This window comes from Aspergillus aculeatus, assembly GCF_001890905.1.
Source record: "Aspergillus aculeatus ATCC 16872 unplaced genomic scaffold ASPACscaffold_7, whole genome shotgun sequence".
Taxonomy (NCBI): Eukaryota; Fungi; Ascomycota; class Eurotiomycetes; order Eurotiales; family Aspergillaceae; genus Aspergillus; species Aspergillus aculeatus.
This window is the reverse complement of record NW_017962982.1, coordinates 321,563-343,081: the sequence shown is the minus strand read 5'-3', so window position 1 is coordinate 343,081 and position 21,519 is coordinate 321,563. Positions and strand designations below refer to the sequence as shown.

The 21,519-nt window shown below is 51.5% G+C and overlaps 8 protein-coding genes across 8 annotated transcripts; 6 read left to right on the top strand and 2 right to left on the bottom strand.

The window, feature by feature from the left end:
• Positions 1 to 504: 504 nt before the first annotated feature.
• Positions 505 to 1,166, top strand: ASPACDRAFT_60025 (uncharacterized protein; the record flags this gene model as incomplete). The annotated part of the gene is made up of 3 exons (XM_020203513.1): positions 505 to 616; positions 726 to 913; positions 978 to 1,166. The coding sequence occupies 3 exons, from the start codon at positions 505 to 507 to the stop codon at positions 1,164 to 1,166; spliced, it is 489 nt and encodes a 162-aa protein (XP_020056513.1).
• Positions 1,167 to 2,714: 1,548 nt separating this feature from the next.
• Positions 2,715 to 3,957, top strand: ASPACDRAFT_42753 (SANT/Myb-like DNA-binding domain-containing protein; the record flags this gene model as incomplete). The annotated part of the gene is made up of 2 exons (XM_020201151.1): positions 2,715 to 2,933; positions 3,022 to 3,957. The coding sequence occupies 2 exons, from the start codon at positions 2,715 to 2,717 to the stop codon at positions 3,955 to 3,957; spliced, it is 1,155 nt and encodes a 384-aa protein (XP_020056512.1).
• Positions 3,958 to 6,729: 2,772 nt separating this feature from the next.
• On the top strand, positions 6,730 to 7,983 carry ASPACDRAFT_1880616 (NAD(P)/FAD-dependent oxidoreductase; the record flags this gene model as incomplete). Its single annotated transcript, XM_020198206.1, has 2 exons — positions 6,730 to 7,055; positions 7,173 to 7,983. 2 exons carry the CDS (start codon positions 6,730 to 6,732, stop codon positions 7,981 to 7,983), a joined length of 1,137 nt encoding a protein of 378 aa, XP_020056511.1.
• A 1,192-nt stretch (positions 7,984 to 9,175) lies between these two features.
• Positions 9,176 to 11,134, top strand: ASPACDRAFT_42751 (fungal specific transcription factor domain-containing protein; the record flags this gene model as incomplete). The annotated part of the gene is made up of 1 exon (XM_020201150.1): positions 9,176 to 11,134. The coding sequence occupies one exon, from the start codon at positions 9,176 to 9,178 to the stop codon at positions 11,132 to 11,134; it is 1,959 nt and encodes a 652-aa protein (XP_020056510.1).
• Positions 11,135 to 11,432: 298 nt separating this feature from the next.
• Positions 11,433 to 12,241, bottom strand: ASPACDRAFT_1855763 (uncharacterized protein; the record flags this gene model as incomplete). Its single annotated transcript, XM_020197451.1, has 2 exons — positions 11,433 to 12,012; positions 12,071 to 12,241. The coding sequence occupies 2 exons, from the start codon at positions 12,239 to 12,241 to the stop codon at positions 11,443 to 11,445; spliced, it is 741 nt and encodes a 246-aa protein (XP_020056509.1). The 3' UTR covers positions 11,433 to 11,442.
• A 685-nt stretch (positions 12,242 to 12,926) lies between these two features.
• Positions 12,927 to 14,930, top strand: ASPACDRAFT_42749 (fungal specific transcription factor domain-containing protein; the record flags this gene model as incomplete). Its single annotated transcript, XM_020201149.1, has 2 exons — positions 12,927 to 13,025; positions 13,092 to 14,930. The coding sequence occupies 2 exons, from the start codon at positions 12,927 to 12,929 to the stop codon at positions 14,928 to 14,930; spliced, it is 1,938 nt and encodes a 645-aa protein (XP_020056508.1).
• Positions 14,931 to 16,033: 1,103 nt separating this feature from the next.
• ASPACDRAFT_78095 (uncharacterized protein) lies at positions 16,034 to 17,433 on the bottom strand. Its single transcript, XM_020205106.1, has 6 exons — positions 17,369 to 17,433; positions 17,171 to 17,273; positions 16,749 to 17,040; positions 16,566 to 16,688; positions 16,430 to 16,507; positions 16,034 to 16,363 (listed from the first exon to the last, which is right to left on the bottom strand). The coding sequence occupies exons 1-6, from the start codon at positions 17,409 to 17,411 to the stop codon at positions 16,079 to 16,081; spliced, it is 924 nt and encodes a 307-aa protein (XP_020056507.1). The 5' UTR covers positions 17,412 to 17,433; the 3' UTR covers positions 16,034 to 16,078.
• An 898-nt stretch (positions 17,434 to 18,331) lies between these two features.
• Positions 18,332 to 19,678, top strand: ASPACDRAFT_42747 (dTDP-glucose 4,6-dehydratase; the record flags this gene model as incomplete). Its single annotated transcript, XM_020201148.1, has 2 exons — positions 18,332 to 19,070; positions 19,134 to 19,678. The coding sequence occupies 2 exons, from the start codon at positions 18,332 to 18,334 to the stop codon at positions 19,676 to 19,678; spliced, it is 1,284 nt and encodes a 427-aa protein (XP_020056506.1).
• Positions 19,679 to 21,519: the final 1,841 nt, after the last annotated feature.

Here is a 21,519-nt window from a genome sequence, read left to right as displayed (position 1 = left end):
ACTACAATAGGTGAACAATTCCATCTGGCTCTTCTGCCTCAGGCCGGAACGCGCGCCCGCGCTTGCCGCCTGTTACAAGAGAGTCCAAAGAAAAAGGAACCGAATCCCCTTCCTTCCTCCCACTTGTCTATCTCATCATGCATCCGTTTATCAAGCTCGCTAACCCCTCTGTCTACTCCCGTTTGGTCATGTTCTTCCTATCTTCTATTCTCTAAGTAGTATAACATAGCCACCACTAATGACGGATGATGCTCTCCTGCGGGAGCGAGCTGATCGCCGCCACGCATTAGTCAGAATCGAGACTCTGATCAAGGAAACCCCGAATATGCATGTTGAATCCGCTGATCTGGAGGCGGCTAGCATCTGCCATCTGGCCTATGTCTTGATAAGGATAAAACCCAGTTCCATTCGCGCTTCTTTCAACCATACCAAGGAGAACTGCCTGCCCCGGAAAAGGAAAAGGAAGAGGAGCTGCCAAAATTCGAGCCAGACCCGGAGCACATTATGTGGGAGACTCGCGAAATGGAGCTCTTTTTCACTTACCACTTTCACGAGTGCTGGATATATGCTGATCAACGGGACCCCAATAACCCTCCCTTTCCGGTGGATACCGAGAGTATGTCATGCCTTCACAGCTGTCTTAGCCTTTGCATGCTATCCTCCTGACTAATTCTTGGACAAAAGGATTGGAGACTACAAGTTTGGTCAACTGCTGGAGTGTATAGGGTTTAACTGGTATGTCGTATCAGTGACCGACTATTGGGCGGGCAATCACCCACACTTCAAAGTCATGCTGGAAAGTGACGCCATCGGGAACGAGAGCAAGCTGCTTCGCGGGGAGATCATGACCATCACCGATATCATGGCTGCGAGGCTGAGGACCAAGTCGCTGCGCCCGCATATTGTTGCCCCAGTAAGGAATATTCTCTCTCTGGTGGGAGTCCCATACAATCTTGCTCACCTTGCGTTTGATTCAGATCCTGGTGTTGTCCCTCATGGGTCCCCGTTATGCCCGCATCCTGGGGGCTGATTTTGATGGGAAGATTCTCAACATCCGCGCTTACAAGCTCTACGATTTCACGAAAAAGAACAGGGATGCTGCGCAATTGCTTACGCGGTATTGGTTTAGTGGTGCTGGTGGACAGACTGAAATGGAACTGTCCTAGTTTCAGGCTGTGAAGTTCAGTGCAACATTTGGAGTTGGACCTCCTCGACCTTCTATGGGATGGTGGCGTCGCTACTATTCCTTCCTTCTTTCTTTCTTAGTGGCTTTGACGAGCGTCGCTTCAACCACGACAGCTACAATCTGCACGCTCGCACATGGGCTTGGATACTAATCTAGCTGAAAGCAGAGACAGCATCACAGTCGCAACAGCTCCAAAATTTCCATCGGCAGAAATAAGAATGGTGGCCGAACGCCACCATCTCGAGTCAAGTTCGACTCTGCAGTACTACCTACTGCTATGCCGTTGCACTGCGTGCCGGTAGCTGACGAAGAACGATACCTTTTCTCTTCTATTTCCCGACCGTCGCATTCCAATCCGGGAGGAAGTGAGCGATGAGACCGTCCCTTCGTACGGGCAACAAGCTGCATAACGTGCATACCTTGGCTGTTCGCCCCGAAGGTTATCTAGAGACTTGACTCTGGTTAACCCGGTTTGCAGGGTCTTTACAATGAACTTTGAAAGCCCCATTGGTCTGGTGCGGAAGCGCGCGGGTAGATCTGACGATGGAAGACAATGTCAAGCCTTCTGGAAAGCATGGCAGGTTGGCATCTGCAGGGTCCGGTAGAATCTTGTGTTGGGGTTGATAACCTGGTACTAAGTGATTGCCACAGAGCCTTGTTGGCAATGAGGTTACGGGCGACTTTTCTCTAGGTCGCCGGATATTGAATCACTTTCAAGGACAATATTGCCATAGACAGGGTTAGTTGGGGCCTCAAGGTCGAATCACTAGATAGGCGATGTTGCAGGCTAGAAATATGCTGCAGCTCGTGAATGTTTCAGTCTGCAGAAACTGGGTCTGCAGATCGTGAAGATTACTGCATAGGATGAGGCCTGCAGAGTCACCAGGATCGTGGTAAACTAGAAGGGAGCGACCACACGTGGAGGGAGCCAAACCACGAGGGGAAGAGTCCAGATCCTTCACGGTGAAATTGGCAGAGAGTAAATAAAGTGGCGTTGTTGCCGGGCTCTCCCGCCCCTCCGAAGGATGAACTCGGGCATTTGCCTGTCCTGTGCGGCTCTCGATAAGCCACCCAGAACCGCCAAAGACCGCCAAAATAGCCAAAATAAGCCCCGACGTCCCGTTGCCGAGCCCTTTTCATCCTCCGACTTGATCTTTCACTTGCTCTCTCGTCATGACACGGGTTTACCCTCCGCCGGGATTCACCTGGTTCTGCTGTGCTTGATTGGTTTTTCGTTGTATTTTTGTCGTATCTTACCCCATGACAGGGATTCAAATACAGTACGCCTGAAGGATCTCACCATTCTCGTCATTACGGAGTTTACCATCTCTCGAGACAGGAATCAACTTCCAGCTTGGCGCTATCGAAGAAAAAGAACAAAAGCATCATGAATCCCAGCTGCTTCTGCACGGTTTTCCTTTCTTCCCTGCTTCTTAACTCTAGACTTCAACCTTCTTCGCTAGTGTGAGCGTTCGGCCACGTTTCTTTCTTTCTTGGAACTATTACCCCACTGATATGCAGATACACCATGCCCCTCTGCAGGGACTCATTTACCCCGGCCAGCCTCAACACCGGTACCTGGTCCCCGGATGAGGACGAGAGACTCCGAGAAGCCGTTGCACAGTATGGCACCCGCTGGGTGGTGGTTGCCGCGGCCGTGGCGACCCGCAATGGTGATCAATGCGCTAAGCGGTGGAACGAGAATCTGAACCCCGATCTCGACCACAGTCCATGGACGCCACAGGAGGTATGTAGGTGAGGAACGCAGTACTGCAAGAAGCCGAAGCACGACTATCATCATCTTCAAGCACTCCGGCTAATTGCCAGTCCCACAGGATCAACTTCTCCTGCAGCTCGTCGACATCTACGGCCGCAACTGGAAGTTCATGGCCAACAGCTTCCTTGGGTCTCGTGCCCCACAAGCCCTCAAAAACCGCTACTCGTTGCTGATGCGACGGTTGAAACGTCGGGGCTCAATCTCCAAGCAACCCCGACCGCTGTCATCCTCCGCTACCACCATTACCACTGTCACAACCGCTACAGACAGCGTCAACAAGCAGCAGACCCCTTTCACGCCATACTTCGATCTGGGGATGGACCCCCGCGCCACGGGGATGCTGCCCACCCCGACCGAGGAAAGCAGCGGCAGCAGCGGCAGCACCTCGTACGCGAGCTCGCATCACAGCTCCATCTCCGAGGGGAGCAAGCCGACGACGCGTCCCAGCAGCCGTTCCAATTCTTACATGGACCTAACCAACATCTTCGGCACGATGACCGGCACCGCCTTCGGTGACGACGTGCAGTACCAGACCCACGACCTCTTCACCACGCCGCCCAGCACCACCGTGCTGATCCCCGGCGGCGGGGACGGAACGACAGGTACGCATCATTCGTCGGACGCCAATCAATTAGAATGGGAGGTCTGGCAGAGCTTGATCGACCCCGGCTCCGGCGAGACGACCATCACCACCACAACCACCACCAATTCCTCCTCCCGAAGTACTACCAGCAGCGGCAGTGAGTCGGAGAAGTCCACCCCCGACGCAGCCCCGGGCTTGGTGTCCACCCCGCAGCCGATGGACCTGACCACCGGGTTAGTAGCCCCGGCCAGTACGGTGCTGGATAACCATGGGATCGAGTACTCGGTACGATGTTCGCGGGCCAATCTCAAGAAGCTGATGCACAACCTTTGCGATGCGGCCATCTTGGAGACTAGTGCCGCCATGTCGGAGGGGGATCAGGTCACCCTGACTTTACATCTGAAGACCTGATCTTTGGGGTTTGTTTTTTTCCTTTTGTTGTTGATGAGCTCATGATACCTGTTTATAGTCGTCAGATCTTGACTTGATTGCTTTGCTCTTTGGCGTTCTTTGTGTATGATATCTTTAGCGAGGCTTTCGTCTCGTACCCTTTTTATGTTTGGTGTTGCATTCCAGATGAGTGTATCTGTGCACATGAGGTTTATGATAGAGTATATACTAATTTTTCTCACGCTTGATTAATGAATGCTGGGATGGAAGTAAGCGCTAAGCTCCATTGAGAAGTAGGTCACTACATGGATCCATGATCTGAGCCTAGAGCGGAGTAGGCCGAACCCTCATCATCAGTCTTAAGGACGACTGGCCAGACCTGAAACTCCGCACCCAGCCAGGGAGGGGCAAAAAACTAAAGCGGGCAGTAGATGAAGCGGGTCCGTTCTTTCAGGACTGCCTCGACTGCACTGCCGCCCTTAGAGCACGTGATCTTCCCCCAGAGAGTTCTAGGCAGCACTCCCAATCGCCCTCCAGCTTGCTCCTTATGACGAAATGCGACGGCTTCACACCGCCGCTCCTTCATGAAGAATCCAAAGCGACTCAGCTGGATTACTCAGCGGAACTGAGGGTGATAATTTGGGGGAGATAGAATAGCCAGCCGTCTCTGCCGTTCCTGTGATTCTGATTGATTCACGGATTATATTTCTTTGTCAATATTCATTGATTACAAAAGAAAAGAAAAAAGAAGAACGGTTGGTAGAATCCGAGGTATGATTCGGCTGCGTGGTGTTCGATGATATTCAGGCACTACAATTAGTTGGACAGGACACGATCCGATGAAGCTGTCAGACGTCCTCCGGAGTAATGACCTCTGCCAAGCCGTCCAATTGCGACAGTAGCAGACGAGACCTTCACTAGCTGCAGAATCGGTGTGTGCATAGGTAAACCTTGGCCGCCACCAGAAAGGGAGCATTGGTTATTGACTAAGTGTCGATAACTAAAGTCACGTCCGTCGTCTGGGGCCGCCATCAAGGGTCGGGCTGGTCTAGGTCTCCCGAACGAAAGTTCTCCCTTGTCTGTACGACGCCGCAGCACTTCGCGTGGATGGGTATCTTTACTGCCAAAATCTGATTAGGCCGAATAAGAGTAAGGTAGAAATAGAGGATATTCTAAGTGAAGAACTTAAGGATACTCTTATGCATTCTGAACTTCAGAGGTATCAACACCGTACTATGACTTTTCCCCAGCCAAAGACTATGCAAGTACTAGTACTAGGGAGAAGATACAATACCAGATATCCTAAATGTGAACGAGAACGACTACCGAAAATAAACAATCCAGGACGAAGATAAAAGCTCCAAAGCACCTTGTGGTGCCAAGGGAAGTCTATGGAGGGAGGCTAAGGGAGACCATGGATTACAGGGGATTTGCTTATCGACAAACAGACAGTCACCCTACCTAAAGTAAATATAACCAATAAGAAAAATAGACAAGTAGAGCCGACCCCTGTGAGCAGCGGCAGTGAAATGAAGAAGAATAACGCGAGCGACTGCAGATTATATAAAAGCTTTCCACGCTTCCCATAATAACCATCTTAAACATCATAGCAACCCTCAAGTCCCATCAATAAATATATTCGCACTTTCGCAATCAGAATACAAGATGTCCTCCTGGTCACCAGAAACAATCATTGCACTTGTCACACTCATTGCTACTGCTCCTTCATCGTTACTCGTGTTCTGGGATTTCTACGATCGTCATTATCGCCGCCGACACTACTCTCCGCAGCTCCACCATGGTTTGTTAGACCCATAGTCTGGTTCTACTCCGTAGTATCCCTCAGATCTAAGCTAATTATTTGTTGACCTTGTTCGTGTTTTGTAGATCCAGTTCCCGTCCACCCAAGATCTGTCGAATCTACCCCGTCAGACTTCATCGCGCATCTACCACCTGAAGCACCAATTTTTTACTTTCGAGACATTGATGTACAAATGGTTCGTGGTGGCTTCCTGTCTCTTAGTGGGTGCGGGATTCATGGGCGGTCGGGTTCCATGGATAATTGCTGATGGATGATGATTGCAGCATATACGGCAGTTGGGCGCACATGTTGAGCGTTCCTAAAGTCGACTTCGGAAATCGCAATGTGTCGAGGAACGTGAAAGATGATGGATTCCCCTATCTAATCGGAGAATGACCTCACTTTTCACTGCAGCTCAGCCACGGCGGGCTGGGGTTAAGCGGCCAATCAGGTGCCACCAGGCACTCTGACACAATGCTCGCGACAGGCTGAATCTTGGGACATACTCATATACTTCTTTTTCTCCATCCCTTATTTCTTTTCCTTTTCGATTACAGGTCACCGATAGAAAGGTATTTATACTGGTAATACTGCATTGGCTTGGATGTTTTGGGTTGTCGGTCGGGTGTGGCGTCATGTGGGACGGGAAGGTCATTACGGATGTCCAATAGATATGAGCGCATGGTGTATAGGTTAACACGGAATAGGGTTTGTATTCAGCTTATACTATTTGAATTCTTGGAGAGGGAATTAGATTTGGTTGTGCACTAGGAATAAATGACCAACGTGTGGCTTTGATGAGCATTTTTGTGTCTTGGTGCTTGAACGGACGAATTCGGCCGAATTCATCCGAGTCTCTCTTGAAGCCATTCGGACGGATTCGTCCGGCTGTCGAAGATATATATGAGATTGAGCGTCTACAACAAAGGTTCCCTCAACTTTTCCGGTCACTTAAAATTATTGAAAGCTTTTCGTCTCCTTACCTCTCCCCAATGCCTCACGCGCCCCCAAGAAAGATTATTGTCATCCTCGGAGGATCGTACGGTGGTGTCTCGACGGCGCACTACCTGCTCAAACATGTCATACCCAAGCTGCCCACCCCGGAGCTTTATCAAATCATCCTTGTGAGCGCATCATCCCAAGCCATGTGTCGACAAGCCTCCCCGCGTGCCCTGATCTCCGACGAGTATTTCGACCAGACAAAACTTTTCGTGGACATCCGCAGCATGTTCGCCCACTACCCCGATGGCAGCTTTCGGTTCATACATGGAACAGCCACTGCGGTCGCGCACATTGACAGAAACGTTTCAATCGCCGTGTCCTCGGACGGAGGATATGAGACAATCGCATAACACGCCCTCGTCATCGCCACCGGCGCATCTACGCCCTCCCCCGCTCTCGGACTCAACCAAGACGCCGTCCACCTCCGGAAAAGCTGGTCAGCTATCCGACAGACCCTACCGCACGTCAAAAATATTGTGATTGCAGGTGGTGGACCAGCAGGTGTAGAAACAGCCGGTGAGCTGGGAGAGTACCTGAACGGGCGCCACCCTAGCGGGTGGTTGCCCTTCGGACGCAGCCCGAACCAGCCCCCGAACGTACAAATCACCCTCGTCACATCCGCCTCCAGACTTCTTTCGGCCTTGCGTCCGGCACTGGCGATCAAAGCCGAGCGTTTACTTGCTGAAATTGGCGTGTCAGTCATCAAGAACGCCCGCGTGCAGAGTGTCCATCCTGACAATGCCGGTCAGGATGCAGTGGCTGCGACGGTGACGCTGGAAGACGGGCAGACGCTCCCTGCCGATTTGTACATTCCTGCTACAGGTACGAAGCCTAATACCGGCTTTCTGGATCTGAGTCTTTTGGCTTCGGATGGTCGAGTCGAGACAAGTTCGACGCTGCGCGTGGAGAATGCGGGGGAGAGGGTCTATGCGATTGGGGATGCGGCTTCGTACGCGGCGCGGCCGTCAGTGCATGGGATTCTGCAGGCTGTGCCGAGACTTTGTGCTAACATCAAGCGGGATTTGTTGTTGGGTGAGAATGGAGGAGCAGGCGGTGGTGGTGACGGAGGTTCGGTGTTCAAGGAGGATACGCGCGAGACACAGATCGTGCCGATTGGGACGGCTGGGGGTGTGGGAGTGATAATGGGATATAAATTGCCCGGGTTTATGGTTTGGCTGTTCAAGGGGCGAGATTATTTTCTGTGGACGACGAAGAAGATTTGGAGTGGAGAGCAGTGGGATTAACAAGTTTGACTATTGGTCTGATGGATTGAGCAGTTAGCAAGTCTGCAGTACGTACGAACATGGGAGTACAGTACTTGATAAGTTGTTAAATATTCAAAACTTTGGAAACCGTGCATAAATAAAATTGTAGCTGGTATATACTAATTCTTCATATAATAAATGAAAAGGAATTTCTTTTTCATTTATTACTTACTACCAAAGAGCGGCACATTGAGCGCGGAGTTTACCCAGGGCCTTGTGGCCGTGCGCACAGACCTTCCGCAGACAACTATATCCCACCTACTAACCGAAACAGGTAGACAATCTTGCGCGCGCAAGATTGTCTACCTGTTTCGGTTAATTAGTAGCTGACCTCTATATCTTGTCAAGTGGTGCCACGCTCATCGTGTACAGGAATAACCCGTTGGTCAATCTAATTAGCAAAATCTGATTAATTACAGCACTTTGGGATTATCAGGTGTTTCAATATGAGGTCAGGCGTCGTATGGTTAGTAGTCGTACTTATAGTGTACATAGTACATTTTTACTCAGTAGATCCACTGTCCAGTGAAGATTGTTTACCTACCTAGTAACTTACTTCGACCGAGAGTCTAGATTGATTGATGCATAATTAGAAAGCCATAGAGCAACCGACTAATGCACGGAGCTGCGGGTCCGTGCGGTCCCCGTGTCTTTATATGCGCAGCTACCCTCCCATTTTTTACAACCGATCAACCTTAAACCAGGCACAAGTTTACTGGGCTCGATCTTTCTCCTCTTTCAATACATCGCATCTGACTATGGTGACCGAGACGCGCGAGGCTCGCCTCACTGGACACAGAAGAAGAGTCCGCAAAGGAACCCATAGCTGCCGGGAATGTTTGTTTGTGGGCCTAAGGCTTTGACGGGTTAGCACTGATTATGTGGCTTAGGTCGACGACGAAAGATACGATGTCAATTTGTCACGTCCAGTGACTCTGTCTGTGTTACTTGTAGTGCCAGGGGGACTCCCTGCGTCAGTCGGGATCTCGTGGAGATTGACACTGACAGATCACCTTCAGAAGAGCCACCACGGCGAGACGGAGAGGTTTTGGACCGTCTAAAACGGCTGGAGGAGATTGTTCAGAACCTTGCTGGAGAAATAAGGGGGCTTTCGAACTCATTAGCAACTAATGGAAGATCTGCGAGCTCGGAAAGTTCACACCGAACTACCATGCCACTTTCACGAGGAGCTCGACCCAATACCCATACGACTATCGATGATATTCCCAGTTCGGGGACCGTGGAAGAAACTCCCATGGGAGCCATGCTGGGAATCCGGGACATCCTGAACACGCCTCAACCATCTCAAGTTGAGAGACCGGTGCACACGCATCGGTATCTCAAGCACGAAAGGCTCTGCATCACATTGTTTGACCTCCTACCACCCCCCGAAGTTACGATGGCATTGGTGGTGGCTAGCCCCGGAGCAACACTGGTTTCTACGCTCTTCCACACATCCCAAGAAATATCCCAGGGCCGGTTTCAGAAGCTCACAGCTATTGCCATGCACTCTTTCAGAGAGTCTCACCCAATCGTTCTCGCGAAGCGGCTGCTGCAACTGGCAATTTGCGTGCAGCAACTCCCACCTGAATGCAATTACCTATCTCTTGAGACTCAAACGTCTCTGAAGGGCGCAGCTGCGGAGAATGTCAACACCGTAATGGAGCTGGTGACTTCGCGTGATGACCTGACTTTTTCCCCCGATGGCGTGGAATGTCTTGTGCTGCTTGCCTTATTTCAGCTTAATGCTGGAAACCTGCGACGGAGCTGGTTGACTGTTCGTCGCGCTGTCAATGCTTCACAGCTTCTGGATTTACGCGATGGAATCCTAACGCACTTCTCCACCCACGATAAGACCATTCCTCCTGGGATGGGAGTCTCTCCCCGGTGGCTATGGTATCGCGTGGTATTCTTCGACAGATACCTCTCGCTAATGCTTGGTCGACCCCCAGGTGTGCAGGATAATACGTTTGCAGATTTCACATCTAGTAATAGCCAGGACACGAAGATGGAACGCCTCGAAAAGACCCAGACAGTTCTCACCGGGCGCATTCTCGAGCGCAACGCAATGAATAAAAAAGATAATCTCGAGGCCTTCTCGTTAACTCAACTCATCGACGGAAAACTCGATACAGCAGCCGAGGAAATGGGCTTGGAGTGGTGGAAGCTGCCTTCAATCAAGAAGCAGGACCTGACTTCCAGCTCTCATGTCTTGCTCCAAATTCATCACCACACGTTGAAACTCTATCTTCACCTACCTTACCTGCTTCGGCGTGAGTCTAGTTTTAGTAGTGGCCGACAAGGCGGACGCTACGACCACAGCCGGGCCTCGTGCGCCACATCCGCCCGATCGATCCTGCGACTGTTCGTCCCGTACCGTACGCTCCATCCCTCAGCGGCTGCTTGTCGTCACGTCGACCACAGTGCGTTAATCGCCGCTATGACGTTGTTACTGGGATACGTGGCTGACCAGCCACCTCACCTCGAGGCAGGCCACCCCAACCCGGACGCGCAGCGGCGAGAGGACCTTCAGCTGGCACAGAGCGCTCGGGACAGGCTACACCTTGTGGCCGAGACGTGCAAGGACGAAATCTCTCGGGACTTTGCAGCTCTCATCGCGCGGTTGATCCCCCTCATACGTTCCAGAGATAGTGGTTTTAGTCGGCGGGGACTAGTTGGCGAGGATCCGGAAAGGCCATGGATCACCTTTTATGTTCCGTACCTCGGAACTATTTATGTTCGACCGTGGGCTTTGAATTCCATAAATTTCAGCATAGACCGGGTCATGACCACGCTGTCGGAAGTTGCCCCTGGGATCGATTCCCAGGAATCATCGTATGACATCAATTGGCCAGGCGTGAGCAGCAGCGGCTCCGCCAGGCCAGTCGCGGACCCGGAGCTCGTACCGAAACCGGGCCTTTCTTCCACGCGGCAGACCGAGAATACCCTTTCCCAGGATGCACCTGAAGACATATTACAGGCCGATGATGATAGTAGCGCTACATCTGAACCGTCAGCGTCTCTATTCTTCGATGCAGATCTGTCCTCGGAAATGTGGCCTCTGCAAGGTATTGAGACAAACTTTTGGGAGTTGTTACAGCAGGGAATAAGTGATGATCTTAGCACCTGAGGATATCATAGCCCGCCAGACTTTAGTCTCCCTGTAATATTTCCTCAGCTGAGTGATGATAGTGATCGCCGATTTGATATGATAGTATGGAAACCTGACCTGTTTATGAAGGGTTACCGCTCGAGATGTAAGAAGTCACGCAGTGCAAATCCGAGTACCCATTTTATGATTACCTGCTGACATAAAAGATGTTAGAAAATCAGAGGCCCGGTGGTTTATTCCAGACAGTTCGAGCTCCCCTAGCAAACAGGTTGAAATGTGATAACGGTATTCATCAAGAAGTCATGAACCTTTCACTCCTCCACTCATCAATTCAACGCACTTCCCGCTCGGAAATACCCAATCTGCTCCTCAGTGAACGTATGCTGCAATTCCACCCCCCAAAGATCCCCTTGTCCTGAAGCCACCTGCAGCGTCAAGTTCTTCCCCGGCGCCAACTCCGCCAAACCGCGGATACTCACACGATCTGATGCGTGAATGCGATCATAGTCGGCCTCATTTGAAAACGTCAGCGCCAACATACCTTGCATCTTCGGATTTGTCTCGTGGATCCGGGCAAACGACTTGGCGATGATGTCCACCCCGCCTAGATAGCGCGGCTGCAACGCGGCGTGCTCGCGCGAGGAACCCTCGCCGTAATTGTGGTCGGCGATGACCACCCACGGCTGGTCGTGGCTCTTGTAGTACCGCGCCGTGGCGGGGACTTCTTGGCTTTCCTCGCCGGTGAGCTGGTTACGGATGGAATTGACCTGTCCCGTCTCGGCATTGACGGCGCCGATTGGTGTGTTGTTGGAGATGTTCTCTAGGTGGCCGCGGTAGCGGAACCAGGGGCCTGCAGGAGTGATGTGGTCTGTTGTGCATTCTGGTGTGCATTTGCCCTTTGTCTTGATGAGAATGACACAGTCATCGAGGTCTTTGCCGTGTCAAGGTTCGAACGGGGCGAGCCGTTGCAGGCGCTGGGAGGATGGCAAGGTCTTGACTTCCAGGTTGTCTCGCTTGCTTGGGGGAGCGAGGTAGGCGGAGCTGGACTTTTTGTAGCCGTCCTTGATGCAGTCGATGAAGAAAGGATCCGTCGCGGCCGGTTTCGCCTACTGTGTTCTCAGGCATATTATTGCTACATCGGGGGTTAAGGGGCTCTTCCGGAGTGTGGTGCCCCGGGTTGGCGTCGCGGCTTGGGCGACGATATGTATGGTTGGGTTTGGGGATACGGTTAAGGAGTATGTTATGGTTGTGATTTGGGGCACAAGATTAGATTTTTTAGGTTAATTGCTCGGATAGTTCAGTAGCATGTTTATGACTCTTTTGAAATGTGTATAGCTCGTTCTTTTGAGATTTCTATGAGTTGGCGGTGAATAAACCATCTCGCAATGTAGTAAGACCCTCATCCTATGACACTCATGGCACGCAACGTATATCCCTGGAGTACATTCCGGCATTTGACCAACGTTTCTTAATGTTTAAGACTTTATAGACAGCATCCACTATCATTAAAACTACAGAAGCATTTGCTCCCAGTAATAGTCAGGCAGCTATGTGACACAGTCTTGTAGAATATTTTTCTAGCTATGGGATGGAATAGGATACTTGCCATCAGAGCCCTGAGCACGGATTCTGCGCAACACCACACCGAAAAGTGGATGAGTCAGCTACCAGCCACAATTCGGCTATTGCCCATCATCTCGGGATGTCATTCCTTCCGGCATCGACCATTCCAAGGACTTCGGTGACTTCAAGAGACCGCTTTCACTTTTATTCGCCAGATATCCAAAAATCCAATGCTAAATCTGTGAACATGACTGAAGATTCTCCAGGCTCTGTTCCGCGGCGCCACCGTCGCGGTCTTACCCGCAGCGCGGCCGCCTGCCAGCGATGCCGCAGGCGGAAGCAAAAAGTTAGTCATGCGCCTAGCCTTTGAGATCAGATCGACCCACTGACTGGTATGACAGTGTGACGGAAGGCTACCGACATGCGGTCCGTGTGCTGCTGCCGGAACGTCCTGTGTGATGCGCAATGTGAATGTGACGACCTGCGAGCGCGCCTGGCGACCGCGGAACGACGGTGCAGTGACCTTCTGCAAGAGAACCAGCGGCTCCAGGTGCAAATCATGGAAGCTTTCCAGTCCCCTGGACCGGTCGCTCTTGAGCCCCGGACGCCGATGCTGTCTGTGGCGAAGGAGGCAGGGCACAGCACCACCAGTTTAGGGCCGCAGCCACAGCACACTCCCTCAGACGGCACGATGAACTTGGCCCTTCAGCACTGCGAGCGCATTCTGCGTCCGACTTTTGCCAATCGACCTGGTATGCAGAAGATGAATCGCAGCACGCTGAGTGGCGCCTGGGAATTGTGGGGTGACGATACGAGTGTCGAAGTGCCCCTGAGCAGCGCGGTCGAGATCAGTCACGAGACGTATGTCAGTCTCGCTGAGACCTTCTTTGATCGGCGGTGGCCGTACCTGCCTGTCCTCCATCGGCCGACATTCTGGGAGCAGCACCTCAATCCGTTCTTGGCACACCCCGAGGCTAGTTCGATTTCGAAGTTTTTCGTCAAGATTGTGTGTGCAATCGCCGCCACGGAGCGGACTTGTCAATTGAGTAACGATGATATGCATCGAAAGCTCTTCAAGGATGCTGTCAAGGACTTGGAGCTGACTACGAAGGCTGGCAATCTTGAGTATATCCAGTGCCTGCTGCTGCTCTCAATGTATGGGCACAATGAGCCGCAGTCGGTCAATATGTGGTATACCACGGGAATGGCGCTGCATTTGGCGATTGGGATGGATCTACATCGCAAGGAGAGTCTGATGGGACAGGACGTGCTGCAAGCGGAGATGATGAAGCGGATCTTCTGGTGCGCCTACGTGATGCAATGCAGTATGGCCATCAACATGGGTCGGCCCTTGATGATCGAAGACTCTGATATCACGATTGCTTTGCCACTCCAACGAACAGACCAACAACTGAGTGATCAGATGGCTGGGATCGACGAGCTCACAATTACGAGCGTGACTGACATGTCCACTTTCAATCATATCATCGCACTTCGCCAGATCAACGCCGGGGTCTACAAGCAATTCCACCCCAGAGGCAGCGTGGGGGGAAGCCGATTGGATCTGGATCAACTACGAACTCGGTACAACTTTGAGCTAAACCAGTGGCTAATCACTGCTCCCCGATATGTCCACAGCCTGTCAACCTTCCAGTCGACCGAATGGTTCCAGATCGCTTTTCATCACGCGATGCTCTCCCTCTATCGTCCTTCCCGGGAAATTCCAATTCCTCTTCCTGACGACCTACGCATCTGTCTCGAGTCTGCGATCGGACTCATTAGTTCGTACAGCGCGCTGTATGCGCGGAACCGCATCAAGTACACCTTTATCGCGATCCATTCGCTTCTGATGGCCGCGGTGACTATGCTGTACTCGCTGCGAGCTTCTGCGTCGTTGCGGCAGGAGCTGACCAAGCCAGTCGTGCAGACCAATATCCAGACTTTTCTCACTCTCTTTCGTGGGATATGCAATGGTCGCGAGGTGGGCGAGAAGTGTTCCCAGATCGTCGAGCGGCTGGGGAACTCCATCTTGACGCTCTATGACGATACCGGTCGCACGGACGCAGAAGTCGATACGGAGTTCCAGTCGTGGTTTGGACTCCAAACGCATACGCCTGCTCAAACGGATGAGGCGCAGTCGCACACTATATCGCCGCATTTCCCCGACGTTCGGGTGGATCTGCCGTGGGCGGACCTGTTCACGGAAGGTATCAACATGGCTTCCACGGATGTGTGGAGCATCTTTTCTTAGAGATCTGATCTGAGCATTTCCAAAATGGTGAGCAATGTGCCAGGTTCTAGGTACTGCTCCTTTAGGGCTCTGGGGTTGTCTGTCAACGATCGCATGTACGGGTATTTCCGATTACCAGGAAAATGACCACAAGGTTCATTGAGTGTCCGCGCGCCTACAGTTCCTCAGGCTTGAATCATCTAGCGCCATTGAAGGTCTCGTGACTCGTCTGATCAGCGACCCGGAATTCAACAAGCCGCGGGCTTGATGGGAAACCCGACCGTCAGTCAGTCTGGAGCCTCTCCATATTAGCCGAAAATGGGCAAGAGCTGAAAGCTAAGCAAAGGAATACGAGCGGGCGAGCTCCTTTTCATTCCGAAGGATTATGTTTTTGCGACGAAAGGCCCCCCGATTACCGGTAATTTACGGGAAGCTTACAATGCTGCAATGCGCGCAGGGGCGGCGGCTGGTGTGGGATCTTGGTACGCGCTACGTAACCAGTACGGCCCGCCGGTGCGGGCCGGTTCTGTCGGAAGACGGGGACTTCGCACCAAATCAACCAGTATGCACTGCTTTAGTTGCCCGTCGCTGCAGTAACTTTCCGTTATTGTCGAATCAAAGTCGAAAGAATAGTGGTCTTATGCGGAGTCAGAGTCAGGCTCGGGTTGAGTCTATGCTTGTTTAGGACCGACGGGGGGCGCACATTAGGCCCGGTTTGCCGTATACTGTATACATCGTACGGTTGCTGATGCAGTTATCATGGAAGGTGCTTTCCTCTTCGCGATCCCGCGTCTGATAAGATGTCTTGATTCGTTTTTATCTGAATACACTCTGAGAAGAACAAAGTGATTGAGAATGTTCGAAACTTTCGATGAATTTTCTTCCCCAGACAGCATGAAGTGCAAGAGCAATCAATAACTTGTTTCTGCATGAAAGTCTCAATCTTGATTAAAGCGACTCGCATGGCGAAAATGAACGACCAGGGAAACAAAGAAGACAGCCGCATAATCAATCAGAATCCAAAGTGCAAGTCAAAGTCAAACAGTCTATAGGCCCAAGCGACAAGAAAAGACAAGAGATGAAAACAGAACACCGAATGCCAAAGTAAAAAAGAAGAAGATGGAGTCGTCATGTTGTTGTTGTTTGGTTGCTCATCCCATCCCAGCTGTTCAAACAGCAAGCTTGGTTCGCGACAACTTGCCACCTGGGCCGTATCCCTTGTCCGCCATCTCGATGAACAGATCTTCCAGGGCCTCCGGGGTGTCCTTGACTTCGTGGCCGAGCTCGCGGAGTCGGTTGATCAACTTGCTCGAGTCGAAGACCGGGTGGCACCGCGGCGCCTTGAGCACCTTGTGCATGTCGTCCAGCTCGAAGTTCTCCCAGTTCAGGGAGGGCTCGATGTACTTCTTCATGAGCGTCATGATCTGGTTGTTGGTGAATGGCGAGGGGGAGATCTGATTGTCGCATGTTAGTATGGGGGCGCTTGCTAAGGTAAGAGGAAGCAGAAGAGCGTCACGCACCAGGTTGTAAATTCCCGTGTCACCGGCTTGGGACAGGAGAATTGCGCCGGGCAGAAGATTGGGGAGAATGGTTCCGGACTGTGTGTGCGTGGGTCAGTCCATGAGTCTTTTTCTCGAAGTTGGAATCGAAGCATACCGCAGGCAAGTTCACCAGCTTCTTGTAGCTGATCAGCTTGGTGGTCAAATTGTTGGGGTTGAAGTCGGCCGCGATCGGGGCGCGGATTCTCAAGAGGAGGAGGTTGGGGTAGTGCTTGATGCTCTGTTTTCGGAACTGGTTAGTACTTGTCTTCATTCTTTTCCTGTGTCCATGCAGACGCACATTCTCGCTCAATAACCGCGAGCACGAGTACCAGGACCCGGCGTAGTTGGGATCATCCTCCTCGGTGAAGTTGGCGTCCGGGGCGCGGGTCGGGTCGGTGTCATAGATACAAGCCGATCCTAGCTGAGTAACATGGATACCTAATTGGAAGCAGCAGTCGACTACGTTGAGCACACCTAGGATATTGGATCGCACCGTCTCGATCTTGTGGTCCTCACACCAGTCGGCGTTGGGGAGCCCGCGCAGGCCCGCGCAGTTGATCACCCGCGTGGGCCTGTGGATGGCGAGCGCACTGTTTTGGGGGATGTCTCGAGAGGTTAGCATTCTGTGCAAAGTTTTTGAACATGTTTTTGGTTGATGGTCCCCACGGCGAGAATGGGTTGGTTTTGGATTAGAGGAGGAGGGGGATTTTTCTTGCGCACGTTAAGACTTGCTCGCGACTTTCAATTCGAGCATCAGAGGAAACCACTTTCACGCCTTGCTTCTCCAGGAGTTCCTTGATTTGCGTGGCGATCCAGCCGGTGCCTGTTTTTTTCGGGGGAAAGTAAGCCGTTGATCTTTGTTGAAGTAGAAGTTATACGACACTGGGAGAGGGGGAAACGTTCGCAGAGGTATATTACCGAAGATCAGGAAAACATGGGGCTGGTCAATAGCAATAGCCATGATGGTTGAAATTGGGCTTGTTTTTTTGGGGGTGGAGGGAGGTTGAGAATTGGTTTGAATGAGGGGGGGGGGAAGCGATTGATCGATCGGAGGGTTGATGTTAAATATGAGGGCTGTTGTCACTGTGGGATGGATTGGAAGGGGCTGATCTGCTGTGGATGGATGGATGTTGAAGAGTGCGAGCTGATCGGGACTCTTATATTCAGTAGCAATCGCAATGCGAGAGCATCTTTGCCACTTGACGACGGAGGAGGAGCAAAGGCTAGCCTTGCCTGGTATACCGCTTGCGTAATCTAAATCTGTGTTGACTCCGGTGGGCACGAGTAACCACTAGACAAGTAGAACAGAGTAGAGATGACTGCGGATGGCAGGTTTGACTGGGTTTTTTTTGTCTGGTTGAGATGAGAGAGATGGATGAATTGAAGTCCAGATTCAGGGAAATTGACTCTGACGTACTAAGTCAGAAGAGAAAGGGTGTCAGACCAGCCCAGCCCAGACCAAGAAGAGCCCCTCAGCACGTGGCGTCGCCCTAAGCGTGAGCCCTAGTCTATCCGCGGGGTATTCGCTGAAGATTCACCTCCAGTTCTAGTCGGAGTCATGCAGAGTCGACAGGAATCCCTTCCTGAGGCTGGAAACATACTCAGCATACTCAGCCCACTCTTATTCCCGTTGCTTGGGAAAACGGCATCAAAGATGAAGCCATTGTTGGTTATAAAAACAACCTGGATTCGGCCCCTACCCTGGCCTTTTTCTTCATCATCATCCAACAAAACAAGCTAAGGCAAGCAACAAAGCCTCAGTCTCAGAAAAACAATTCGCCTTCTTCTTTAGCTTTCACTTCAAGTACAGCCTTCATTCCTTCATTCTTCCTGCAATATCTTCAACCTTCTACCTTCACTTTACTCCACACATCAATCAAAATGCAGGCCAAGGGATTGTCTCTGAAGGTCGCTCAGCTCACCCCTCCCGAGAGCCCTCCCCCGGAGACCGTTGAGCTGGTCAAGCAGGCTATCACCACTTCTTTCGAGCCCTCCAGCCACGAGGAGAGCCAGCGGCTCGTCGGTACTACCCGGTTCGCCCCTCGTCGCGACATCAACAACATCCTGATCACCGGTGGTGCCGGCTTCATCGGCAGCTGGGTCACTCGTCACATGACCGTCCAGTACCCTGAGTACAACATCATCTGCTTTGACCGTCTGGACTATGTCTCCTCGATGGCCAACATCGACTGTCTGGAGTCCTTCCCCAACTTCCACTTTGTCAAGGGCAACTTGACCGACCGTGAAATCGTGGCCGAGACCCTGTCCAAGTACAACATCGACTGTGTGATGCACTTTGCCGCCAACTCCCACGTGCAGAACTCCTTCCTCGATCCCACCAGCTTCACTGTCAACAACGTGGTCGGCACTCAGACTCTTCTGGACTGCGTCCGCGAGCACGGCCGCGTCGCTCGCTTCGTCCACGTCAGCACGGATGAGGTCTACGGTGAAACCACCGACGACTTCGTCGACGAGACCACGCAGTTCCTGCCCACCAACCCCTACTCTGCATCCAAGGCCGCTGCCGAGATGTACGTCCACGCTTACGCCAAGTCCTTCGGCATCCCCATGGTCATCGTCCGCAGCAACAACGTCTACGGACCTTGCCAGTACCCCGAGAGTCAGTAGCCCCATTGGTACTCAATCTTTGACCCCGCTCAGATAGCTAACCCCCTACATGCAGAGATCATTCCCCGCTTCTTCAAGCTTCTCTCCAAGAACCAGCCCCTCACCCTCCAGGGCAACGGTCTCCACAAGCGCCGCTACCTGTACGGCGCCGACGCTGCCGACGGGTTCGACACCATCCTCCACAAGGGTGTCGACGGCGAGGCCTACAACATCGGCTCGGCCTTCGGTGTGACCAACCTTGAGGTTGCCATCCGCATGCTCGAGCTGTTCGGCTTCGACCCCCGCTCCGACTTCAAGGAGCGCCTGGTCTGGATCCCCGACCGTCCCCACAACGACCTCGACTACCGCGTCGACGGCTCCAAGCTCGAGAGCCTGGGTTGGCGCCAGAACACCCACTTCGAGGATGGCCTCCGCGCCACCGTCGAGTGGTATCGCAAGAACATCGACGTCTGGTGGGCCGATGAGCCCAACAAGACCGTCTCCGCCAGCAGCACCAACGCCGCCCACATCGCCGCCCCGGTCCACCACCACCAGGCCCCGATCAAGGTCAAGAGCGAGAACGCCCAGGTCACGATCACTGCGACTGAGATCACTGCTTAGAGTGCCATCTCTCTGGTGGAAAATATGGAGGAGAAGTATATTACTAACCATGGAAGGAAGGCTTATAGACTTTTCTTTTTCCCACTCACAGCCTTCCGAAAGAAATTTTGCCCTGCTATAGATTGTTTGCGATACTCACTGATTGGCGATGATTTTTCTTTTCTACTCTTATTTTTGGTTTGATCTTTGATTCTTGTTCATCTTTAACCTGCCCTATTTTTGCCTTACTTGCTTATGTCTTCGACATTGTTTGCGATGATGATCTGTTTTGACTTTGTGTCTTGGACTTGCCCCCTGTTGCTTTTTTTACCCCGGGCCTAATGATCTCTCTTATGTTGTTTATGTTCCTTACTCAAGAAGATTAGATGTTTGTGTAACAATTCGATTTTTATTCTTTGAGGATTATGATCTGGTTTGAGTTCGTAGCTTCTAGAATTTATGCACCGCTATCTTTTTCTTGTAACTGTCCTGGTCGGCTGAATGCAAGTTGCCAAGAAGTTCACCGTTGATTGAGGGTGAACTTGGATAAAACAGAGTCTGTATATCTATCTCTCATTATGAATAGTGTCTTTGTAAGTGAATTTCTGAAATGAGACTATCTGTCCAATTATTATTGGGTTTCTTGCAAGTTTTGAGTCAGTTAGCTGAGCTGTAGGTTAACTGGCCAAAGACGGTATACACTTTAGCTTCTGAGTCGAGACGAGTTATTGTCAATTTTTCATCATTATATATCATTTTCTGCTGGCTTGAGCGTTCAGATGTAGAGTTACGAGGGTCATCGGCTGTAGATAGATCAAAACATGGTGTGGGTGCTTGGTGGAGTGTACTTTACTTGGGTCACGCGCGAAAATAAAGTTGTGGTATGGCCACAGATCTGAGAATATATATCTATATATATATACTGAGCATGTGTCGACTCTTGTAACTTGGGAATATCTGCTTGTAAATTAATCTAGATGCCTCCATTGTAGGTCTACTGAAGCTGATAGATATGTGAGAATTAGGTCAGTGCCCATTCTATTCTAACAATGTGATTTGAATCTGCAGGGACGGATTCTGCGTAGCGACCGGAATTCAAGAAACAGTGGCACGTTCTTCAGGATATCTTCCGCTATCTCAGACCCCTGGCTGAATGCTACACTAGGCTGTTTGTGTCTAATCAGCTATGCAACAGATTTATTCAGGTAGTTAATTTCACTAGGGATTGTGCAGGCTGCAGGATGTAACACGTGACCATGTACTTTTGGCCGCCGAAAGAGGGAAAGAGGGGGGCTCTGCATTGTCCAACTCTTCAACACCGGCTTTGTTTCACTTTGACTCTTCAACAAATCAACCTCTGTCAATCCCCATTGTCCCTTTGCCACCTTCACCCCACGTTCAGGGCTAGATCCTGTGTCGGACTCAGGATTTGATCAGACTCTCCCGAGCGGGGTTGATATTCCTTATCGTATCAACCCCGAAGTCCGCGCAAAGGAGCGGAAGGGGGCGGGGTTCTTCCTTATCGGTCCGTCACGGTGGAATAGTCTGACACCAAAGACACGAAGGATCTGAATCCTTCCTTCTGCACCTTTGCCATTCATCCTTCATCCTTCCACCATCGAGCCATCATCATCCACTATGGTCAGTCAACTCAGCCTGGGTTTGACTCGACTCAACTCAACTCCGACTCGCACACACGATGCCGTTCTGTCGGGCCCTCTTGGGAGCCGCGAATCCCGTCAGCCTCGAGACACCTGCAACAATCTCAGGTTATAAAGATGCCATTGCAGTTGGCCCATCTACCATGAAAACATCACCGATCATCATCGCGTTCTAATTCTAATACTTTAATCATTTACCCC